The 25,783-nt window shown below is 37.8% G+C and overlaps 1 protein-coding gene and 1 pseudogene across 1 annotated transcript; one reads left to right on the top strand and one right to left on the bottom strand.

Moving 5' to 3' along the window:
- Window positions 1-953: 953 nt before the first annotated feature.
- LOC149139600 (putative polygalacturonase At1g80170) lies at window positions 954-5,102 on the top strand. The gene is made up of 9 exons (XM_089448268.1): window positions 954-1,879; window positions 2,256-2,384; window positions 2,481-2,651; window positions 2,829-2,849; window positions 3,071-3,278; window positions 3,545-3,626; window positions 3,716-3,824; window positions 4,224-4,340; window positions 4,555-5,102. The coding sequence occupies exons 1-9, from the start codon at window positions 1,562-1,564 to the stop codon at window positions 4,879-4,881; spliced, it is 1,482 nt and encodes a 493-aa protein (XP_089304394.1). The 5' UTR covers window positions 954-1,561; the 3' UTR covers window positions 4,882-5,102.
- Window positions 5,103-20,664: 15,562 nt separating this feature from the next.
- LOC149139599 (BI1-like protein pseudogene) lies at window positions 20,665-21,196 on the bottom strand (annotated as a pseudogene).
- Window positions 21,197-25,783: the final 4,587 nt, after the last annotated feature.

Genomic DNA, 25,783 nt, shown 5'->3' with positions numbered 1-25,783 from the left:
TTTTTCTTAGGTGTCCCTTGAGATACAATTATACTAGTATGTTTTTTTTTTTTTTTTGTAGATGTGTCCAATTATTTTATTTGTTAGCCTACAACTTCTAGAAAAAGCCCAATTGTCGATTTTTTGGAAAGGATGATGTTAACAACGCATGTGGTATGTCATAGGATATTTCTTTTCGTATTATATATATATATATATATATATATATATATATATATATATATATATATATATATATATATATATATATATATATATATATATATATATGAGTAACTTTGAGCTATGATAGGGAAGTCAATTCGAAGCTCTATCAAAAAGAAGTTGAAACGTTGATTAAGGAGTAAGGGATCGTGGTTAAGGAGATGAATTTAATTAATGTGCCACTCTCTAATTTTTCACCATAATTCGGAAGGTGGGTCCCATTAGTTGGAGGTCGGACCTATCCAAAATCCTTCATACTACAAGCTCTACAACATAGGCCGACCCCCAACCTTGTGTAGCGGGTCCTGCAAGTTGGTTGGTAGTTGCAGGATGGTTAGGCATAAAGCCAAAACAAACATGGGAGTGAGCCAAACCTTGACCTCAAATCGATCCTAACCCCAATCCATGCAGTCAGTGGCATTGTCGGGTGGTACGCTACATCGGGAGTAAGTCTGACTCGACCTGTCACGGAGGGCAAGGGCTAACCAGCCATATATTGAGTCATAAATGCCTTTGCCATCTATGTATGTGGTGCACGTCAGTGGGATGGCATACATAACTCCGACAGGCGACCTCGCGTTTCCGGTGACATACGCGGGACCCACCAACGAGGGCCCGCCCGCCCCGTCTCGTTTTTGACAACGGCGACCCTCCGTTCCCGCGCGCCAAAACGCCATTTTCAAATATCCAGAAATTTCAAATAGCAAGAAACACGCAGCTTCGAATAATTCAACGCATGGAACTGTGAGCGCATACTGATAGGTTCGCACCATTTCTGGTAAATTTAACATCGCGTGTGTTCCGATTGAAGCCAAAATGGAGATATCCCTGGTATCTATTGGCAATCTGAGGGATGGGGATTTACCAACACGGAACAATTCAAAAAATCGGTCTGCGCAATCGGTCTGCGCAAGAGCTCTGTTTCATTCCCGCTACATTCCTGTTACATTCAAACGATTGAAATCTGATTTTGCAGAGACCTGGAAGGAGCATCGAGACCTATATCTTCGCTATTTTCAACGAGAACCAGAAGCCAGGGGCTGAGACAGAGCGTCACTTTGGTGGCTTCAACCCTGATAAAACGCCGGTATACAATCTTCAACCCTACTAAAACGCCGGTATACTCTGTGTTTGAAAATATATTGAAGGTTTAATAGTGGATTAAATCTACAAATGCACTCAAATTGGCCTCCCAAACAGATTGGTATTGAGATATATTAATATTGGCCTTTACATGCCCTACAGTTTCTTGCTCTCGATAATTATTTGATGCCATTAAAGGCATACAGAACCTGTATCGCCACAGTTTCTCCTGCTTTTGATTCATCTGTCATGGTAATCTGTGTGTTATAAATGAATGGAAATGGAGAAGAGTAGTCAGTTAAGTACATTGCTGTTGTTGTTGACAATTGTATGTGGGCAATGCAAGAAAACCCACATTGAAGGCAACCCATTTTCAATATGTGAGCACAGTATTAATCAAGGACGACTGTGGCCAATATCAGGCGAAACAGAAAATTGTTCCCCATTAGCTTCAACCATTGATTTGGCACGCCAGTTCAGCATTGAAGACAGTTCTAATTCTGAAATGAGCGATTGGCTACCCAGATCCAGTAATGTAGTGTGTGTAGATGAGTTTGGAGCTAAAGGGGATGGAGAGAATGATGACACCAAGGTGAATTTGCATTGCCCACTGATTCTAAAGCATTATTTGATGTTTGTTTGATGTGAGGGTTTACTAGTATCAGCTTTGACCGACTGGAATGTGCGGTAGGTATTTTGCTGTCTTTTGGTTAAGGATCCATGATTACATACATATGTATGTGTAACAGAGGATTTTGTTTTGGGTATGCGTATTGTACATTGTCACTCATATGTTTAGGAAACCCAAATAAGAGAAAGAAAGCCCACAAATTTTTCAGCATATATAGTTGATGGCCTCATAAACTTGATCTACTCTAAATTATTTGCCTTTGGGCATCATGGCTGGATTTGGTCTGGCGCACTTTGTTCCAGAATACTAGTGAATTATGATGAGTGATGTGTTTCAGGCATTTAAGAATGCATGGAGAAAGGCTTGTTCATCGGCTCGTGCAGTTTTCATTGTACCCCATGGAAAGAGGTATCTTGTGAAGCCCATCAAATTCTCTGGTCCCTGCAAATCTGCGTTGACTATGCAGGTACCGTCTTTCCTTGTATAGAGTACTTAGATGGAATTTCAATTTTGATATGGGTCCGATTCATATTGTTTTCCTACGCAATTTGTTTTTTTCCAGGTGTTTGGAACAATCATTGCCCCTGCAGATCCCAGGGTTTGGGATGGATTAAACAGAAGGCAGTGGCTTCGTTTTAAGGAAGTAGATGACCTGACAGTAGAGGGGGGAGGGACATTTTATGGTAGTGGAGAGCAATGGTGGGCAGAATCTTGCAAAATCAAGAAAACAAATGTAAAGGAGGCAAACTCTCATCTTCATAAAATCTCTGCTGCATTAATCGCTAATTTTGGCCTTCCTCTTGCCCCTCTTATATCTAGGTTAATATGTGGCAGAAAGAGTAAGACAAAATTAAGCTGGTTTGCATTGAATATATAAGTTCATGACAAACTTTTTCCTTCTCTGTTGCAGCCATGTCGATCAGCTCCAACTGTACGTACCTCCTCGGCCCTTTTTTTTTCTTTCAAAGCTCAACCCATGAGAGAAAAATAAGTTTGATGCCTTTTAAATTTGCAATACAAGAAAACGAACTGCGATACGATGTGCTTCTGAACTTAGAACGTTAGATGCCGTTATGGCTTTGGAAAATTAGGTCATTGGGGTTGTTTGCCAGTCTGTATGGACTTAGACTATGGAAAATTTGATTCTTTCAGGCAATCACATTCGAATTATGCAACAATCTAAGAATGATGAACCTGACTGTAGAGAATAGTCAACAAATGCATATAAATCTCAGAAAATGTGTTGGGGTAGTAGCCGACCATCCCAAGGTTCTTGCACCTGGTCATAGTCCTAATACAGATGGCATTCATGTTAGCGCTTCCAAAGACGTGGTGATTAGGAATACCATTATTGGAACAGGTATCTCCACAAGACCATTTATTTCTCTTTCGTTAGCTCTGCATAAGCTTCAAAATGCATTCCCTGTGTTGATATTTAAATACTGGGGCCTTCCAACTCCATTAGAACAGGACCACTAACTCGACCTGTAGCTTTTGTTCTACAGTTGGACCTCGACAATTCAAGAGAACTTTGTCTCAGTGGTTGCATATAGGTCTCAATAGTTGCTTCCCATGACTTAATAATTTGTCTTTGGTGCTCTGAAGATTGCTTAAATTCTGATGCAGGGGATGATTGCATTTCCATTGTAAGCGATTCATTTAACATTTGTACTGAAAACATCACTTGCGGACCAGGTCACGGGATCAGGTAATCTGAACTAAGTGGATAAAATTATCAGAATCTAGAATTTCATTGAAAAATCTTGTAATTACATGGGCAATCCTTGATATCAGCAGTATTGGAAGCTTGGGTGAGGGAAGCGCAAAGGCCCAGGTCGCTGATGTGTTTGTACATGGCGCCTTTCTCGAGAATACAACAAATGGTCTCAGAATCAAGACTTGGCAGGTATATTATGTCTGTTCATTCTTTCCTCTGGAGACCAGTAATTCATCACTCTGAACCCCCACAAAGTGCAGAGAGCCACAGGAGAGCTACAGGATAATCATAGTTTCTTAGAGAATAGAATCAATAGATGATGATAACCAGAGAACCTTACTGTGAAGTGTTTGAAAATAGCAAGTAGTCTTTTAAGGATTCATGACCATCTTTTAAGGATACATGACTAAGTGTTTAATGTCTCTCTGCATTTATTTGACCTCAAAAGTTTTTCACAATGACTTTAAATTTGGCATGCTGAAATCCAAGTAAGTTTAATTTGAATGACTCATATTTTTTTGATCACATAGATCTTGCATGCTTTTCCAGGACTGAGTGGACATTAACATTTCACTGATTTATTTGCAGGGCAGCTCTGGCTTTGCTAGGAGGATCACATTTCAAAATGTGCAAATGCAGAATGTCAAACATCCCATAATTATTGATCAGTACTACTGTGATTCTAAGAAACCATGCTTAAATAAGGTCTGTGAGTCTAATTAGCAAATTTTGATCATGTTGCTCTCATAACATGTGGAAACAGAGTGAAAGATATTTTGTTCCAACCAATGTATATGTATCGTGCTTGGGCTTATTGAATGATAGTAGAGTTGTTTTAAAATACAAGTGGGTAAAGAAGAGGATTGTACAAAAAGAGGGTTTGGAATTTCTAATATTACTTGTGTTGCATCAAGTGCAGACATCTGCTGTGAAAGTGAGTGACGTTGCATTCTTGAACATCAAAGGCACATCGGCAAGCAAAGAAGTAATGAGATTTGCTTGCAGTCAAACTGTTCCATGTGAGAACATTGTCTTAGCTGACATTGATCTTACTGCAACTTCGGGATGCACTCCAACGACATATTGTGAAAATGCCATGGGTTGCACCACGGGCTCAGTCAGCCCTCGTCCATGTATTCTGAATTACAACCAAACGGGTATCTACGAATTGAGCATGCTGGTATCAACTGACAGGAGGAAAGGGAAACAAGAAAAAAAGGACTATATTAGCCATTTTCAAAGATGATCTATTCTTTTATATTTATATATATATATTATGATCTATTCTTTATATATATAGAGAGGGTAAGGTCTAGTTGACGAGACCTGATGGTTGACTAAGTTGAATATGTAAGTTGGTTGATTGCACACTTGGGTTGACCGACCAGAGTAGTTAGCCAATTGCAACTTACCTTGTAATTGATTCTTCAAGTATAAATATGTGATTTATAGCTGGTTTGCCCATTATTTTGTGTTTTTTGTTCTCTCCTCTGTGTGGGTTTGTCTAATATTTTGTGAATTGTTATATAGTGCTTTGTCCAAGGACATTATTGATAATTGTTTCCCGCAAGTCCCTAGATTACAACATTGGTTTTGTTGTCGGTAGTCCATGAACTCAAATCTGTATCATCGTGCACACATAAATTTTGAGTTTGGAAAAGATTTGTGAGTGGTGGGAGCTTAAGATTAATAACTATACGAAGAATTATGCAAGAACTCCACTGACTCTATCTGAAGCATGAACACAATTCTTCATGGAAACCCACAAATTATTTATAGAAACTATTCCTAAAGAATTATGCAAATATATTAATCGATCTATTTATGAATAAATATGTTCTAGATGATGAAATAATGATAAAAATCATTAATGGAGGTCATACAAACTTACATGAGTGGGTTGAGAAAATTGTTCAAAGACTACTATGAAGACTATTACCCACCATTTTGTGGGTGATATCCTTAGGGGTAATTTTGTTCTCCATGATGGTTCTCAATTGGCAACCACCAGTTCCTTGCAGCCACCAACTAGCTCGTTGTGCCATTTCTTTGCCACTTGAGCCAGCTATGTGGTCCCTCACCTATCTGTCATGATCGTATGTTTGAAAGTGGGCATTCCAAACCTAAAGGTATGCCTTGCCATTTCGTAATTGAGTGTTTTAGTTTACTTATCATGGAAACTCTTGGGCATGGACTAATGGGGGGATTCAACGGAAAGAGTGGACTAGGTATGTGCTCTTGTCCCCTAGATCTCTTTTAGGATGTTAACCTTGAACCCTAGTACCGTGGGATCTCTTTTACTAGCCTTTGGGCTTCTGGGATTGTATTACGTGGGAAACCCGGATTTTGGATGTGTGGTCTTGATCCCCGATTCACATATATCATTCCCCTTCCGCTCATTATAGCTCCTTTCATCACTTCTCCCACCTAGGTCCACATTCCTCCACTGGGTCCATATAGAGTCAACCACCCCCTCCCTTTTCCCACATCTTGAGTTGGGCCTGGAATGATGCCCCAGAGGTTGATGCAGCGAAAAAGAAAAGAAAAAGCATATTTGGCCACATTCAATAGGAAAGTGTACCACAAAATGCTAAAGATGGTTGGGACAAACACATTTAGCACGTGGGAAAAAGACATGACATGAGCTCTTCTCCTTCCATGGCCATCACCCTGGTTCCTAGAGGCCTTAGATGAGTCTCCTTCATCATTCAAGAGCCCATGATTGTTCCAACCCCTGGTGGGTGATGAACTGTCTCACCTTAAAAGGGGGTATCCACTGCTATACTTTGCACATCATTCTCTCATTCCTTTGAGCCCCGAGTAGTTAACCAAAGAAAATCATAAAAGGTAAAAGACATTCGAAGAAGGGTGGAAAAACCAAGGTTGAGATAACTCACGTACCATTATTGTTCTCCTACACATTATTTACCCAAGTGTGGGTTTTTGTTTTATTAGCTACCCTTGTGCCATGGGATGTGACCCAGGTTGTTCCCATTTGTCCCCTACTCCATTCCATCATTGTATCACATGCCACCACCATTTGAAGGATGTACCATGAACATATCAGCCCCTTTAGAAGCAAAAACTACCTAATATGATGATTTGTTAATTTGTCTTGGAGATTGAAGACATTAGCACATGCCAAAGCTCATTATGGAAGGGCATGCCATTATGAAGTGCCCACTTGTTTTCCATGGTTTGTAAACTCTTTTACTTGATTGCTTTAATGACTTGATATGTTGGAAGGTATGGGGAGGCATTGGATCTTTTGCAAGATTGTAGATGGTTTTGATTTTGGGTTTGGCCTTTCTATATGGGGTCTTAACCATCTAGAGGGTTACATTTGCACATGTAGGGTGTGTGTAGAGAGCCATGGGACTCCATAGCAACAGGTACCATTCCATGGATCCCCAGAGTCATTCAGAGATCGCTTATGGTTCACCTATTGGACGAGGAAGATGCACCTGGTTCACCATGCCTAGCCGGCCCCACAGTCACATTATGCACTTGGAAAATGACCCAAGACTTGTATGGTGATGTGACCTCATTTATACCATCATCCGAGCCCTTGCAGATGGCCTACAAGCATCTTCAATTTGTTTGGAGACCCATAAGGGCACTTATATGCCCCCACACACACTTGGGAGCACCATAGGTTTATTACTTGGAGAACAAGGGGTCACCCCCTTGTCCACTGCTTTGGGAGCCTGATTTCATATTTTGGCACCTATGGACTTCATTAGGCCTCCTCTAAGGCCCATCGACATGTATTATTAAATATTCGACCTCTTGAAGGACATATTCTTTTATTTTGAGCTAGTTTGGTGGGCTTGTCACCAAAAGTTAGTTATCTTGTACATTATTTTATATTAGGGGTTCAATTAGGCTTTATTAGGCAAATCGAATTCATTTGGACATGTATAAATACAAGTGATGTCATTTCATTATAGGATCATCACTTGGATTGGATCATATCTTCTTGTGAGATTTTCGCTATCTTTTGAGGATGAGACTTTTTGGATGAATGGATGAATTTCGATGTTTGGTTATTATTCTTTGTCTTGGAGCTTCTATGATTGGAATATCGTGGTGATTGGATATATGCAAAATCAAGTATGCAAACTAATTGCTTCTGTTGATGTGGCAAGTGAATTAAGGATGTTTGAGGATGGCTAGAATGGTTATGAGATGGTTGGATGGTGTGGAAGACCCTTGGGAGGATTTTGGTGACTTCTTAGAGGTTTTCCATCAATTTGGCCTCAAAACATGCCATTTCAGGAAAACCTACAAGATGTATTAGAAACCTACAGGATTCCCTATAAACCTACAGGATATAACCGAGAGAAAAATGTGAGGTGGTGGAGGTGGTGGAAGGCCTAGGAAAGGTGTGTGATGGGTGGAATGGAGTGGGAGAAGGTCTAGGGTCACTTAGAATTCAACATGAAAGATAGTATATGGTTGGATTCGCTCAATGTGCTTGGAAGAAATTCTATGAAAAATGATGAAAACTAGTGAAGGTGATGGTGAAAACAAGGGATGACTAAGGTGGATGGAGTGGAAGGTGGCTACTGGCTATGAAGTATTAATATCCTCCCGAAGCACCTGCTCTACATAAAACATGTATATCTTTCGAAAAGCTATGCAAAAAAGAAACATTTTCGTAAACTAGAAAAGCAAAATTAATGAATTAATTGCCTACATTATGCATGAGGAAAGTTGTTGAAAGGAATGAAAGCATGGATGAGATCTACTGCAAAAATGAATAAGAAAAATATGACAATGGAATCCTACCTTGCAAAACTAACCAAATACTAATTTAAAAACAACAAACTTGAAAGCTCATAAAAGAACTAGAAATTTGTGTTTTTGGGGCTACTTAAGGGTCCCTTCCTCAAGTCATGATCCCAGAGGGAGGAAGTGAGGCCAAGACACCTGCTGACAACCTTATGGTGATCCTTTGATCCCTGATAACCTGCTACTAAAGTAAGGCACAAAAGGAAGAAAGTTAATAAATAACCAATCTAATCTACACTACTTGTAATGGAAATGCATGTAAAAAGAAAATTAACAATGAAGCTATGAAACTACACTAAACATACATATACAAGAAAGAGGATCGTTAGCTGCTAGGGTTGGGCCCTAACCTAAGAGCTTCAGCCCTGTGAGTTAACTTAGTGCTAGCTCAAAACAAAACTCATTCTTATTACCAAAACAACAAATTACATCAATAGAACTTTCACAATTCTGGAGATCGAAAATAGCTTAGAGTTTTACAATAGAAATCTGAATCCTAATGAGGCTCTAGGCCTCTATACTTATACAACTGAAGTCCCCAATGACTTCCTTAAAATCAGGGAGGCTCGGCTCGGGAACCCGAGATAAACTAGCTCTTTGTATCTCACTTGCTCGGCTGCCTTCTAATCCTCAGGACTTGGTTGCTTGCACTCTGAGCTGGTGTGATGGATGGAGGAATATTCAAATGGGGGATAAGTAAGTGAGGAGGATTTACCTCCTAGAATCCCTCTCCCTTGTCCCGTTCGAGTTTTAACCTTATTATTTGCAAAAATTCCTTGATTTTCTCCTTCAATATTGCATTTAATGCATATTAGTCCACCAGGCATAATATCCAACTCTAACTCCTCTCATAAACAAAATATACTAAAAAAACATGTAATAAGTTGTGAGAAAAGTTGGTTTGACTAAGCTAGGAGGTGAATTAAGGCCCATATAATTACGCAATTATGAGGCTCATCAGAATGCATGACCTAATTGGTGTTATGATAGCTATTGTGAGAAATATACATTGGTCATGTTGGAAATACTGAGAGGGGGGTTGAATCAATATTTCTTTTCAATTGTTATTTTCTTCAGTCAAAACATTTATATTCAGAACACAAGATGAACAACAAGAATAAATGCTTTTATTAATATAATGTTTGCAATCATATATGTATATATATATATATATATATATATATATATATATATATCTATGGTTCCAATCTATTGCCGAGCACTAACTTGGACTTTTGTGAGGTTCCAACCTCCAGAGCACCAACTCTGTTTTGTCAAGGAACCAACCTTGGACTTAGGAGCACCAACTCCCAGGACACCAATCCTTCTAGTTCTGAGGCACCAACCTCAAGGGCTCCAACCATCTGCTGTCAAGGCACCAACCTTGGATATAGGAGCACCAACTCCAAAGACACCAATCCTTCCAATTTCTGAGGTGCCAACCCCAAGGGCTCTGACCCAATCTTGTCAAGGCATGTTTGATAGTAATTTTCTACTCCCAAAACTCTTCTTTACTGAATTCTATCTGTTTACAGCTTCACTGTAGTCTCCATGCTATAGCATCAATGGAAACCAGTCTTCATATGAAGAAGCCTTTACAACTCTTCGTACTGTCCACATAGAGTCTGCAAAATTTATCTCATGATGATATCAAATAGTCATCATGATCTCTGATAATGTCTCCACACAACTTTAGTGAGTCTACTATTAGCTGTACTAAGCTCTTCATAAGAACCAACTCTCTGTTTCAAGCCTCTGTTCTCACTGTCATGGTGAATGCTTCCAGCGTGACTACTGCGCACTGTTCTTGCTATTGCAATCTCTTACTTCCCCGAAATACGTTCACATATGCTTCAATACTGGTGCTGGCTACTATTCCCTTCAAGTGATATCAAATGAAACTTTATTTATTATATCATAGAATTGTTCTTCAGTATGCATTATGTACCTGATTAATTCATCACAGGTCTGAGTCTTTCATAGGGTAACACAACAGAGTTTCTTGTCCTTCAACTACCTCCTGTCCGGCTGGACCTTCGTCTTCCTTCTGTCCTGCTGGACCTTCGGCCCTTTTCTGTCCTGCTGGACCTATGGCTTGCTCCCTTCTTCTAGTTCACCAACAACAACACCATAAAGACAATTCTCTATTTTCTTATCTTGATATGCCTGACCCTTGGCTTCCCTTTTCGCTCGCTTGAGCTTCGGCTTCCTCAATGCTCGCTCGACCTTCCAGCTTCCCTCCTCCAGTCGCTTTAGCTTCCTCTACGCTCGCTCAACCATATATGCTCGTTTGACACTTCGGCTTTCCGATCCATGGCTTCCCTCTGTCTATTCGAGTGTTCCAATACTCACAGGACACGTAAATGTGGAAGAGAGACCGTATTATAATAATATTTCATATTAAAGAAATAAAAAATATCAAAGAGGCCCCCCTTTTTTTCAATATTCATACAATGGACCCAAATCTATCGAAAGCATTTATTTGAATTTAAGCCCTAGGAAACACATTTATCGGAACCATAGGAATACACAGAAATACACCCTCCGAACACATAAGGCCAAACTTCAAATGCATTACACCCGCATCTATAACTTCATCGGGTCGACTCCACAACTTTATCGCAATCGGAAAATTTGCACATAACGTAGCCAATTCCCTGATACCCGGATGCGATATTATTATAAATTGTTTTTAATAACTCCGTCGAGTCCATATATATATAAATCAATTGATGCTTTCAATGTGGCAAGGCTTTAAGCCTTCAAACTCGGGACCAAACAACATATCTTCCAACATGGTGGACACGATATTACAATAGGGCGCATTACAATGGAGCAGCGGGTACGCGGTATTATCACAATCGGAGTTTTAACGTGACAAGGCCTTAAACACTGTGATACATAACTCCCGATACGACGGACGTGATATACCATTAGGGCGCAATAAAATAGGACCATCGGGTCCGCAACTGTATATCGCAATCGACTGTTTCAATGTGGCATCCAATTAAGACTTATGATATGATAATTCCGATGAGGCGGATGCGATATAATATTAAACGGTTGTTAATACATTCGTTGGGTCCATAGCTTATCGCATTCGACAGTTTTCCCTTGTTACCTATCTTCAAGACTTGCAATTGCTGCGGATGCGATATTACAATAGAGCATATTGTTATGGATCCATAATACATATCGCAGTCCAGGAATTCAATGTGAAACATAATAAAGCGATAAAGCTGCCGATATTGATTTTTCACAGTATTCCTTAGCGATCCTCCACCGTTGATCTGCTCATGATCTGACGGTCAACACTTAACCCGATCAACTCAGAACCGTCCATTGATCCTTCACCATCGATCAACCTGCGCTGGATCCAACGGCCTGCATGAATATCAGGTGAGAAATTTGGAAGGTAAATAACCACCCGAAAAAGTGGTTTTCTCTCTCCACCCAAGTGCTACGTGTCGCCCATTGATTGGAATCGGGCGCTCTCCTCTAAATACCACTTACCGCCTAGCGCCCACATGAAAACCACTGCCACTGTTACACATCCACCTTTTGGAATATAACCACGTGCATTCACTTTGACTTTAACCCGATATATGTGGTTATATACTTTAACCCGATATATACTCCTCTGTTCTTTTCTGGTATGATATGACGTCATGATGGCTTCTTATGCATTGCTCCAATAGCTCTTCTATGATATTCCTTCGATATCGCATGATGTGTCTCCTCTGTTAATTTCTCTTCCACTGGCTTCTCCTCCTGATGCATGTTCCTCTTCTGATGGCTTCGCTGATGGCTTTGCTCCTTGGCTTCTTGCTCCTGTTTCTTCATGGATCTACTCTACTTGGCTTCACATCATTGTTTACTGTCGAGAATATTTCCATATTGACATCAATGACAACTTAGATTAACAGGTCATTCTTGTTAAACCTCAGATAGGTTTCATATCCCTATGTTCATATATGCATTCATGACTTGTAGGTTGCATGTTAATCATGGGTTTAATGAAATTTCGATCCTAGTTGGGAGGGGTTAGGTCAAGTCCTTGTTCAATTTTTTGGTTTAGAAGCTTTGTTTCTATGTTATTCATCATCTCTTGAAGTTTCATTGAGTTCTAGGCAAAGGCCTGAGTCGTAGCCATGAAAAAGTGGCTTAGAATCCAGGGTTGCTGACACAAAATTGACTAAAAATTTCCATAGTCATTGGGAAGCAGAGCAACTGGAGGCTTATAGTCACTTGGAGACCTTGAAAAGGGAGTGACTGAAATCCTAGGCAAGTGAAAAAGAGAGTTAGCTTAGGGGTTGGACACTTGGAGGGGTTAGGTAGCTCCTAAAGGTCCTGTAGCACCTGAGGGAAGTCAGTAAAGTCTTAAGTTGTCGACTCCATTTCCTCAAGGTCATATAGGAGGTTGAGTCTTATCATATTGACCCTCAGCTCATGTTTACCCTGAGAAAACCGATGAAAGTGGGTAAATGTGGGAGGAGGTAGTTACATGATGACTGATAACACTTGACCTAAATCACAGTAGCCTTTAACATTGTTAGATTTTTTGACCACAAAGTTTTTAATAAAAGACATTTAGATCACAAAATGTCTTAATAGTACACCCTATCATCATTTATTCTACACCCCTATTGTTAAAAAATATTATAATAATATGAAAATAATAATTTTAACAATTATACTCAAAATTATTTTAATAATAAACAACATGAGTGGTTTTCTCTATATAAAAATAAAAACCTATACCTATAACTGATTTATTAATTTTATTATCCATTATAAATTAAGTGAAATGTTGAGTGAAGAAATGTAAGGACATTTTTTATTTTATTGTTATGATATCATTCTTTCTTTCATAATTAATTATTTTTAAAATAGCTCTCGAGAAAGCATAAGAAAGCATAAAAATGATATATAGTATAAGAGCTATTTTGGAAAGAGTATTTAAAGATATTTTTAGTGTTAATGATTTTTTTTTATGGTTAATAATTTTTGATTGATTTTCTATATATTTTTTATAAATTAATATAAAAAATATATTTTATTTTAATATCATTTTAACATTATATTAATTTTTATCATGTTAATAATATTGAGCGAGAATCTTATTCTACAATTATGGGGAGATGTGTAAGTTTGTTTTGTCTGTGTCTTTTTAAAATAAAAATAAAAAGTAAAAGTTATGTTTTAAATAAAAAATAATAATATCTGTTATAATTAAAAAAATGAATATATTTTAAAATTATTAGAAATAAAAAAAAAAGGTGAATGAGATGTTTAAATCTTAATACATTTATGTCTATATCAACTTCATATATCTATATATGGGAAAAAAATTAAGTTTTTATGATTAATTTTTTTAATTGATCTTATATATTTTATTTAGCATTCAAAAATACAATATAGACAATGAAAAATAAAGCATTGTATTTTGTACTCTAGATAAAATTTAGACCTTAAGAAATTGCATCCTCCTCCACACGTATTAAATCAGTACTTAAAATAAATCTATTAAAAAAAAAACTACTTACTTTTTAACATAATTTTCATAACCCTCCGATAAAAGAGTTCCCAGAAATTTATATATCTTTACAAATATGTTTTACTGTTATATTCCAAATTAAGCAAGGAAGAAAAAATAATGGATATCAAATCATCATTTCCTAAGTGGTGTATCTCTATAGATATTCCCGCGTTTTACAATTTATACCATTTGAAATAATATATTACACTTTACATATATGATGGAAACAACAGGAAAGAAAATTTGTATTTTTTTGGTGACATATATATTGGATCTGTCTCTATACACACTCACGCGTTTTACGATTCATATCTTAAAAATAATATATTACAATTAAATATGATGGAAAAAATAGGAAGAAAAATGTTTAAATTTGCTAGCGCTTCAGAGAAATTGCGCGCGTATTGTAAAACCCAAGAGTGATTTGTAATTTTGTACGTCTCATTGTCCAGAAGTTTTGAATACGAGAGGGTTTTTTGAATTGGGTTTTTTGAATTGTTCCGTGTTGGTAAATCACCATCCCTCAGATTGCCAATAGATACCAGGGATATCTCCATTTTGGTTTCAATCGGAACACACGCGATGTTAAATTTACCAGAAATGGTGCGAACCTATCAGTATGCGCTCACAGTTCCATGCGTTGAATTATTCGAAGCTGCGTGTTTCTTGCTATTTGAAATTTCTGGATATTTGAAAATGGCGTTTTGGCGCGCGGGAACGGAGGGTCGCCGTTGTCAAAAACGAGACGGGGCGGGCGGGCCCTCGTTGGTGGGTCCCGCGTATGTCACCGGAAACGCGAGGTCGCCCGCCGGAGTTATGTATGCCATCCCATTGACGTGCACCACATACATAGATGGCAAGGGCATTTATGACTCAATATATCGCTGGTTAGCCCTTGCCGTCACGGAGTCCCAACACCCGACCTTGTCTTGGGAATCGTTTATGGGTGCCTAAACTTAAGTTTTTGTTTGATTGGAAAAAAGAAAGAGAGAGACAAAGGGCCAAAAAGAGGATTTCTCACACATGGCAGTGAGTAACGAGAATGTGTGAAGGTAATTAAATTGGGAGTTGTTTATAGTGAGATTTTTTGGAGTTTCTGGTGTCGGAATCCAGTGAAGATTTTGATATGAAATCTTGATTTGTGTTATTTAAACTAGTTTTTTAACTGTATATATGGATTCAACACCATTAAAAACCCTAGGGAAATTATATTGTGCAGGATTTACCCATCAATCTTGTGATTTCAATGAATTCTTGCCGGATTTTAGAGAAATTAGACCAAAAAAATTCACCGGAAAAGCTTCCAAAAAGTCGCAGTGAAGACAACTCCATTAAATTTGGGATACGCTAAAACTTCAAATTTTTGGAGTTGGATGTGACGTCAACGTGGATGTTCGAGAGGCTCATTTTACAGCCCAATAATGTGTAATATTGTTCGTAATTAAAATTGAAATTTTGGTCATGTGGGCCAAAATAATTTTTTTTTTTAAATTCTAAAAAAAATAAAAAAAATAAATAACTATACAAGACATTTAAATAATATTGGGCTCATAATTTTTTTTTACCATGAAGCAATTAGATCCCTCTAGGCTCATGTTAGATTCGTATTTAAGATAGATCTATAGTGGTGATACATTTATATCATAGCATGTATCAGAGATTTCTTGCAATTTTTCCCAACTTTCCCCGTCAATAAGTTTAAATGCATTCAATGCTACATTCAGACAAAAGGTTTTAGGATTTTAAATGTCTTTGTACTTGAATTTTCAAATTTCAAACTGAGTATCATTTTTAACTTGCTAATAAAAGTTGTTTCATATTAAAATTAATTCAAAATATGTTATAATTTATTTTAAAATTGATTGTAGGGATGGAGTTGTAAATAAATGGGGTAACAAAAAAATAATATTTATTTTTTATATTGTATTTATAAATAAGTATGAATTTACTTTATTATTATTTAAATAATAATGCTTAAGAAGCCAATATAAAGAAACAAAACTGAAAAATCTTGGCAGACTCTGGGTCTCTGCACCTCAGCAAAATCTCACGCTTTGCACGTCTACTGTAAAAGCCTGCCCGGGCTAGGGAACGAGCTTCAGAACTATGTTGAGAATAGATATGCTCCATTCTAAAGCTCTGGAACTGCGAAGCCGATTTCCGAACTCTGCTGCGATATCTCTTCAGCCACGGGCTATCCACTCTCCAATTACATTTCACCTGCACAAGATACAATGAACACCATGAAAGAAAACAATTTCCCCTTACAATGCAATCAGAATATATTAATTCTAAAGCCAGAAAGAGAGGAGAGGACTTATTACCTATTGGATAAGGACGGGGTGATGTGGGCAATGTCGAGCCAGAGAGCATGTTGAAGACCAACGATTAGGGATTTGTAAGGAGAAGCATTGTTATGCAGTCTGAAGCAATCATTAACATATGCGCTGAACTTCTCCACAACAAAAGCATCATCGTCATCGTAAATAATGAAACCAGTGTTGCCATGACCAGGGTTTGGTGTGCATGATGCAGCGCCGTAGCCAAAGGTGCATTCATATCGGACGAGAGCGAACCCTGCTATTTGGGGAAGCCGAATGTTGGAAACACTAGTCTTTTGGTTGTTTGAGGAAGCCGAATGTTGGCGAGACTACCAGCTGTGCCTTTCAAAATTCAAACAAATTGCGGGTAAAACGCGGCAATTTTAAAATTCAAATTTGATGGATGATGGTTGATGTATTCTATATGATGAATGACATGCTATGGGGACAACGTGGACGACATACCGGCATATGGCATGGGATGGTAATGGTCAGGCTGCATGCAAAGAGAGGTCTCTTATAGTACACATTCAATACCCTAGAGCATGGTTTTTATTGCTGGCCATCTGCCAGTTCAAAGTTCTCTAATAGGAAAGTTGAGAAAAATTACCGGAAATCTCTCATACATGTTATGGCATGGATGTATCATATTTTTTTAATATATATTTGATAATAATGTTTTCCTTAAATTTAGAATTCAGGTTTTCAAGTATATAACAATTTCTTTTTGGGGTTATATATATATATATTATAAAATTTAAAATACTAATTTAATTTTTAATTTAAAATAACAATTTGATGATTATATAGGATATTGTATTTTTACAGAGAAATTTGTTTGAAGGAATTATTTGTAATTATTAATTTATTTTTAATTAATTTAATATGAGGATAAATTTAAAATAACAATTGGATGATTATATAGGATATCGTATTTTTACAGAGAAATTTGTTTGAAGGAATTATTTGTAATTATTAATTTATTTTTAATTAATTTAATATAAGGATAAACATTCTAGATTTAAAGGGATATTTAATGGATTTGGAGAAAGTATGATTGTGTGTATGTGTTTTTTTTAATAGATTACAAATTTAAATTTGAAAGAAAATTAGAGTATGTACATTTTTTTAAACTTTAATAGTTAAAGAGGTGGATTATTTATCATATAAAAAAAATAATTTTATATATCAATTAGTATTTTATTTAATTGTGACTTTAAAATTAAATTATTTTATTTATTTATTATTATAAAAATAAATTAAATTAGTTTTTCTATCCAAAAACTATTCTTTCTATTCCCCAATTGGGGTGCAAGTGGAGAATTGGATAACGTGGGATTTGTTCCATGGATAGAGTTTTGAGGCAAAAGAATAGTGAGTGGTCTTATATCGGCCTTCACACACACCATCCTCAACAAGGTGGCTATATGCATGTAAGGTGTTAATGGTAAACAAAGAGATCGACATGATAATTTCTTGCTGGAGTTTTATGCATTGAACCTAGAACGAGTCAATGGTAGTGCAATTGGTATTGTCACAGGTATATTGGAACGTTCTAGGTTTCTCTTGAAGGTTCCTCACGAAGCCTGCCACCCTAGTGCAGAAGGTCTTTTCTTCTTCCCTGTGGCCAGCGACATATCCTTCCTTCCTTTCCCCCACGCTTAATATTTTTCTGATAATTTGTTGGAAAAGGATCTCTAGAATAATGTTTTGGGTTAGAAAGACTACATTCCACGAAGCTCAAAAGGAAAGTGTTGTTTTTTCTGATGGGCAGTCTCAATTTGGTAGAAATGTTTCTATTTGTTATGGTATATGTTAAACTCACATGGACAACAAACAATGTGAAAGATAAATCATTGAGTGCATTTTTTATTAACATAAGACACACATTTATAGTACAATAGGTGACTCTTGGGTTTCAGATCCCAAGGTCTCTTGGACTGCTTTTGTCCATTCGAATTCCACACTAACCCTTTAGGATTAGGTGTCCAACATTCCCCCCCTTAATCCGAAGGGTTATGTATGAGTCCAAGAAGAGAGCTGTAATACAACATGTGCAAAAAATGCATGGCAGCACTAGGCTGAATGTGCTCTATGAAATGTTGGTAAAAAAGGGCGGTGGTTTAAGGATGACCACCAACACTGGAACGCTTAGTGCAGTTCCCGGAACTCTTCCAAAACTGGCAAGAAACTGAAGTTTTCTGCTAGAGGAAGTGATCCTATTGTTTTAAAGAGGGAAACCTTCAACCATGAAAGGGAGGTCTCACCCCGCATAAAAGGTAAAACTTCAACCTGAAAAGGGAAGTCTCAACCTGTGATGGTTTAAGGATAACCAACAACTCTGGAATGCTTAATGCAATTCCTGGAACTCTTCCAAAACTGGCAAGAAGCTGGTGTCTTCTGCTAGAGGAAGTGTCCTCAATCTGTGATGGTTTAAGGATGACCAACAACTATGCTGGAACTCTTCCAAAACTGGCAAGAAGCTGGAGTCTTCTGCTAGAGGAAGTCCCAGATTGCCAACTGAAGGCATGTTCAGGCATCTTGTCTCTGGCTACAACTCTGAAACTGGTGTGGCAGGTTGTGGCTCAGGCTCGCTTGATGTGACTTTGAAGCTTGTAGATGACCATCATTTCCCCCCCTGTCAGGTACAAGGTGAGAAGATGGAGAAAACTCAACTGCAAGACTGTTCAATACTCTAGAACAAGTTCTGACATGTGTTTGGAATATCTTCTTGGCTGTTGATGCCCATTGCCAAGAAGCGATCCATCCAAGATGAATCTTTGTTCTTGCAGGACGTTTGTTTTTGAAGCATCTGTGTGAAGAATGGTTGGTTTTATGACAGTGCTTACATGGATGAAGATCAAAACAGTGATCTTTCAAATGGCCAACTCGGTCACAGTGTTGGCATTTCACGATCTGTTGATTTTGTTGTTGTTGTTGCTGTGGAAGAGGGGCAGAATCTGGAACAGCTGGAGGTGAGCTGTCATGAGGAGCAGGTGAACTGTCATAAATGAATCCAGCACTCTGAAACTGAATGGGCTTGGCATAGTCTGGAATATGAAAGGACAAGTCCTTGTCATATCCAAGACCAGTTCTGTGCTTGTTGTGGACAAGCTGTTCCCAAGGTCTGATGATGGGCTTGGGAAGTGCAGACTGAGTTTCTACATCTGCATATACAACTGCTGCTTTATTTGAATGATCTGTACCATTATTAACATGCTGTTGATGGGTGGTTGTCTCAATGTTCTGAACAGAAACAAGTTCAGAATGGTGTAGCTCTTCTTGCTGTAGCTGTGATTCAAGCTGCAAAAAGTCGATCTTTTCTTGTGCATCATGCAGGCAGGTCTGAATGTCACAAAGAGTGTCTTTGCTAACATTTACCTTCCCACCAATAGTGGAGTGTATTAGTGTATTCAGTAACTCTAATACATCATGAAATCTATCCATTGTCTCAACAAAGAAATGAACACTCAGCAAGTCTAGACAAACCCCAGCTATTGAAGATTTCAAAAAATCAGTTTGAAAAAGGCACTCAACTAATTCCAGCTAAGAATCTAGCCAATCACTAACAGATTTTTCAATTATCAAGTTTTCACACAATGACTGTAAGCTGAACCCGTGTACTTTATTCTTTATCGCAGCAAAGTAGAACAGAATACAAATAGAACCGAAATTTCACACTGTAGAGACCAATTATAATCTTCAGGAGCTATTCTGATTTTCTTCTAGTTGCAAAGAACCATCAACACTTCTGGTATAATATTATGCCACTGTTTGTTGCTCATAGTTCCCATTCACACTATTCAACATTGAGACTTAGCTGTTAAAAAATGTCGTTGAATACCGCAATACAAGTCTTTTATGTCTGCTAATATGACAGAGTTCATTTTTCAAACCTGGACACAGGCAAAAGCTGCGAAGTACTCGCTCATTGTCACAGCTCATTTGGCTGGAAATACGATATTAGTTCATCCTGGTTTTAACCGAATCCAAGCTTTACTCACTTCCAGGGATTGACAATTTGTGGCAAAAATGTTCAAAAAGTTTTCTAGTGAGGAAATTTCTTCCCAGAATCAAGTAAAGGCATCTGTGCAACGCAAGATCCGTCAAAGCATTGCAGAGGAGTATCCGGATTTGGAGCCTGTATTAGAAGATTTACTTCCAAAGAAATCTCCTCTTATAGTTGCAAAATGCCAGAATCATATTAATCTGATTTTGGTGAATAATGTACCACTCTTCTTCAACGTTCGAGATGGTCCTTACATGCCGACCCTGCGTCTATTACATCAATATCCGAACATAATGAAAAAGTTTCAAGTAGACAGAGGGGCAATCAAATTTTTCCTTGCTGGAGCAAACATCATGTGTCCTGGACTCACATCTCCTGGTGGCGCTTTGGATGATGACGTTCCTGCAGAATCACCTGGATAAAACTAAATAGGATGAGGACAATGAGGCTGGAAAACAGAATTGGACCCAAGAAACTGAAATCTTTGCCCTTCTTTGCCGCCCAGAATGTGTAACCAGTTAGTGAGAACACCACAGCTGCTGTTAATATCAATGCCTCCAGAACTATCCTTCCTTTTGTGTATGTACAGGATATGCCAACAGTGAGGCTCAGAACAACAGTAAACACTCCTAACAATGCAAGATTAACCCGATGCTTCTGATGATAGGCATAAAGAGGGCACATCAAGATTAAAGGCAAGATGGAGATGCCCAACAAGAGGCCCGGGGTTTGAACCAGGAAAAGATTGATGGGTGAATACAAAACCACGGCTGCAGCAACAATTACGGTCAAAAGACAATTGCGTGCTCAAGATTGAATACGCTTTCCTCAGGAAATCCCATCGCATTGCGTTGTCTTAGAGGCTGAGACCGGGATAGAGGACTCCCCCTCCGCCATGTATTTAGATTTCTCAGTATTTTAATCGCCAGCATTTACTGTAGTGTTTTATTGCAATGAGCGTCCAACGCAGCGTGGTCAGCGTCAGATTAGGCAAGATTAGATGCCACGATATTTAATAGAAGGGAGACATCGCCCGCCTGTTCATCTCCAAACACAGTTTTGCTCTGGTGCTTGACGTTCACACCAAAATGTGCGCAATGGGGACTGCGATGGCTGGAGGATGTTCCGCAAATGTATGCGGATCCACAAAATTCAAGAAATTAAACTTCAAATTATGTCAAGGCGAAGCCCAGATTTGTGACTAGCTAGTTACCTCCAACATTAGGGTGTTGACACCTATTGTTATGCCTCCATTGATTTTACGCTCCTCCATTGATTTCTGAACTCGTGACCTCCTTTTGATAAGTCACAAAACGGCCATCCTCGATAAACTCTGGAACTGTTGCGGCAGCTTGTTATGAGTCGGCTGTGGACTCGTGCATCAAGCGGAGGGGACCGGTGCTGGAGCAGCGTATATATTTTCGCTTGCGTTCTCCTTGCGGTCTCTTCTGCAAGAATGGCAGTGGCTTCTCTATCAAAGCTCTGGTGTTGTTCGACGTCAAGCAGTTTATATATCTCCTTTGAGACGTGTAAATCAAGCAATCTGCTCACCACTGGTGCGCAAGACAGTGCTTTCCAAAATATAAAAACGACAGCTGAGTGCCTTGCAGATGAGCTTATCAATGGTGCAAAAGGGGTCTTCAAACAGTTATGCAATCAGAAAACAAAGAAGGAATAAGAGGCGTGAACCCAATTCTCCAGGAAGGAACCCTCATTCAGAGTGGCGAGAGAAAAAAAATTATTTGTCATAACAGTGCAAGAAACCGAAGGTCACATTCAAGAGTTTCACATTCAACAGTCACTGCACAATGTCAGATTCAACAGCGTATTCCACGCTCACTGCACAATGTCAGATTCAACAGCGTATTCCATAACCGATACATTCAGGTATGCGCAGAGAGGGGCAAACGTTTATAATGCGCAGAGAATTAACCAACGCATCTCTGATATGTCAGTCCAGCGACAGAGGTAGAAACACTCAAGTATACAGCCCAGAGAATGAAACGCATGACAGGGAGGCAGCATCCAGATATGAGCAGCTCAGACACAGAATTATGGGCAGAGGTGCAGGACTGACGTGCACATAACAGGCCACAGAAACACAAGTGGCTCTGATACCATGTTAAACTCACATGGACAGCAAACAATGTGAAAGATAAATCATTGAGTGCATTTTTTATTAACATAAGATACACATTTATAGTACAATAGGTGACTCTTGGGTTTCAGATCCCAAGGTCTCTTGGACTGTTTTTGTCCATTCGAATTCCACACTAACCCTTTAGGATTAGGTGTCCAACAGTATATTACTCTCCTGAATGGGCATGTATTTGGGGTTTGTGCCTTGGAATTCAGTTTGCATGGATGATTTAGTTTTATATCTCGTTTGTGTTATTTTCCCTGTTGGTTTTTAAGAGAAGGGGTTTTCTGCGAGGGTATCCCAATGGATTTTGTGTTTTGTCCTACGAAGGCTCGGGGATCCATTGGGAAAAAGTTTGTTTTATTAGTTTTTTGCTCACAACTATGTGGATTTCTTCTATGATACACCTACAAGTTTCAATTCTCAATGTATGAACCAGGTCCTTAAGTTAGTTACTTGCCTCAAGATGGGGATTTTGTTCTACCATTACAGGGTACCGTATCATCATTATGGACAATATGATTTCATTATAGCACTTCCTTCCTCTGGTAGAGGTACCACAACAAGAGAAGACAAGGGACAGAGCCAACGTGTTGCGCTTCAACATGGAGGTAGCCAACCCTAGCCACGTCCAGCTCGGGGTCGGAGCCATAATTCGACCCCTGCTCTTATTCGTGAAGTGACTCAGGCTTATCAAATTGGCACTCAGCCTTATATTCACTAGCTCATCTCTGGATGGAAAGCGGATCTGAATCAGTAGGTAGCACGTGAAGACTTGAATGTGGAGGAATGGAGAGAATTGGTTCCCGACCTTGGTAATTCCAGAGATCAGTCCTCTCAATACAAACATATTGTCTATCTCTATTAACTGACGAAGAATATAGTGGCAAGAGCCCTGCCGACTCCCGTAGCTGGCCCATCCAAGACTGATCCTGGACTTTAGGAAATTCATAAGGAATCCCAGCTTATACAACTCCACATTCAATAATAGAATGCCCCCCTCAACTGCATAGAAAATTATATTCCATGTCTCCCTCAGATGGAATTACCTGGCTTGAGCGCGAAAGATCCAACACCTATGGACTCTTTTGATGATTAGTAATATGTCATGCATAATGTGATTTTCAATTTTTGTTCTTTATAGATTAATACTTTGATATTATGTCTTAGATATCTAGAGACTAGGAGAATTAAGGATACTCAAATGTATATAGCTATTTTAGACAGTCTTAAACTATTTTTCTTTTGGATGACTTATAATGCGGTAAGGTGGCTAACAGATCTGGTTTCCCAATGGGCGGATTGAGGCCACTTCACTATCTGATTATGGATATAATCTTGACTTTTTTATGAATGTATGTAAAAGGTCTTGTCAATCTTACAAAAGAAAAAATTATTCTTTCCATTAAAATGAGAAGGCCAAGATCTTTCTATTTTGTTGAAAAATGGTTATTCAATACCATCTCTACTGAAAAAATCCATTGTAACAAAAGGTTTCACTTACTTTCATTAGATTCCATAACATCCTTTATCTTAAATAATTTTATTTGGTATTTTTAATTTTGATAATAACCAATCATTTTTTAATTATATATATATATATATATATATATATATATATATATATATATATATATATATATATATATATATATATATATATATATATAATTTTTGTATTCTTAAATATTTATGATTTTAAATGATTTTTAAACCATAAATAACTATTAATATATTAGTATAAATAATTATATAAATATATAATTTATATATATTTTTAATATTTTAAAATTAGATTTAAAATATATATATCATGGAGTTTTGAATTAATAATGAAGGAGTGCATTGTTAAGACATTGCATGAAAAAAAACCAATTGTTCAAATCCATATATATATATATATATATATATATATAGAGAGAGAGAGAGAGAGAGAGAGAGAGAGAGTGTTTGAATAACACTCATGTCTCTATTGGTGCTTTATCATTAAACAAAATAAATCACTAATAAAATTGTATTATAAAATAATGCCTTAAGATGCCAAGATTGAATACATAGTGAATTTTGAAACAATCCATCACGTGGTACCCAATTTCCTCTATGTACAAGAGTGTATTCATTTAATTAAGTCTCCAATAAAGGAATCAATTGTTCTTAAGTTGGATTTGCATACGGCCTATGATAGTGTTGATTGGGTGTTCCCTAGTTTGATCCTACACAAAATTGTCCTATATGTTGGCATTGTGGACTCGATAATGTGTTGTGTCACGATGGTAAATTATGTTGTTTTGATTAATGGAGTATCTTCTAATTTCTTCTAGGCACATAGGGGGCTGAGACAGGGTTTTCACATTTTCTCCACTTATGTTTTGACTTGTCATCAATGGGCTGAGTAGGAAATTTTCCATGGCTAAGATCGACAATAGATTTGTTGGTCTTGAGGTCACTAAGAAGGTAATTATTACTCATCTAATGTTTTTTGATGGTGACCTTATCTTTGGACAATTATCCATTAGTCAGTGGAAAGAACTTCTGTAATTCATCTCTAAGTTTTGGGATGCTTCTTTTCTCTTTATGAATGGTACAAAATAATTATTCAACCATGCCTCTGACCAACAAGAGGTCATATCAGAAATTTCTCATTTCTATGATGCTGGTACCACGCTTATGGACAAGGGATTAACCTATATTGGCTACAAATTAAAGCCAAATTGTGACCGTTATATGGATTGTCAATGGCTAATTAATAAATTTGAGCGCAATCATTTTGGTCACACAAATTGTTATCGATGGGGGGCATATTGATCCTCATTCAGTCATTTATGTAGAATCTCATGGTGTATTGGATGCATTTATTTAAGCTTCACAATAAGGTCATTCAAAAATCAATGCTATCATTACCAAATTTATATGGTTTGGGGCGACATGAGGTAAAAAAATTCATTTGGTCTGCCTAGATTACATTACTATGCCAATAGAAAGAGTGGATAGGGCTTAAAAGATTTTAAACTCTTCAGTTGGACTCTATTATCCAAGAGTTTTTGGAGGGCCATTTATGGGTCAGGGATATGGAAAACAATTATTAAGGAAAAATACATGAAAATCATACTTTTGTGGAATGGTACAAATCTGGGATGGTGTCAAAAAAGAATGGATTGTGCATATGGTATAGTTTTCTAAAGGTAAAAAAATGGATTATGGACAATCTACAATGGGAGATTAGTACAAGATTCGTTGAGAAAACGGGGATTGATTCTATTCTGGGTATGAGCGATTCTACACTTCTAATGGTCTCGATCCTTCGATATCTATAGGAGGGGCATAATATATATAAACCAAATTATG

Source organism: Pinus tabuliformis, chromosome X (genome assembly GCF_031772625.1).
Source record: "Pinus tabuliformis cultivar Carrire ecotype Pingquan chromosome X, CPIR1, whole genome shotgun sequence".
In the NCBI taxonomy this organism is placed as follows: Eukaryota; Viridiplantae; Streptophyta; class Pinopsida; order Pinales; family Pinaceae; genus Pinus; species Pinus tabuliformis.
The sequence above is the reverse complement of the archived record's forward strand: the minus strand, read 5'-3'. Positions and strand labels throughout refer to the sequence as shown.

What these genes read in the sequence shown, in the direction of transcription:
- LOC149139600 (XM_089448268.1), top strand. Translation starts at nt 1,562, where the DNA reads ATGGAAATGGAGAAGAGTAGTCAGTTAAGTACATTGCTGTTGTTGTTG. An exon ending in GAGAGAATGATGACACCAAG is followed by an intron (nt 1,880 to 2,255) that starts GTGAATTTGCAT and finishes GATGTGTTTCAG; the next exon opens with GCATTTAAGAATGCATGGAG. An exon ending in GGACCAGGTCACGGGATCAG is followed by an intron (nt 3,627 to 3,715) that starts GTAATCTGAACT and finishes TGATATCAGCAG; the next exon opens with TATTGGAAGCTTGGGTGAGG.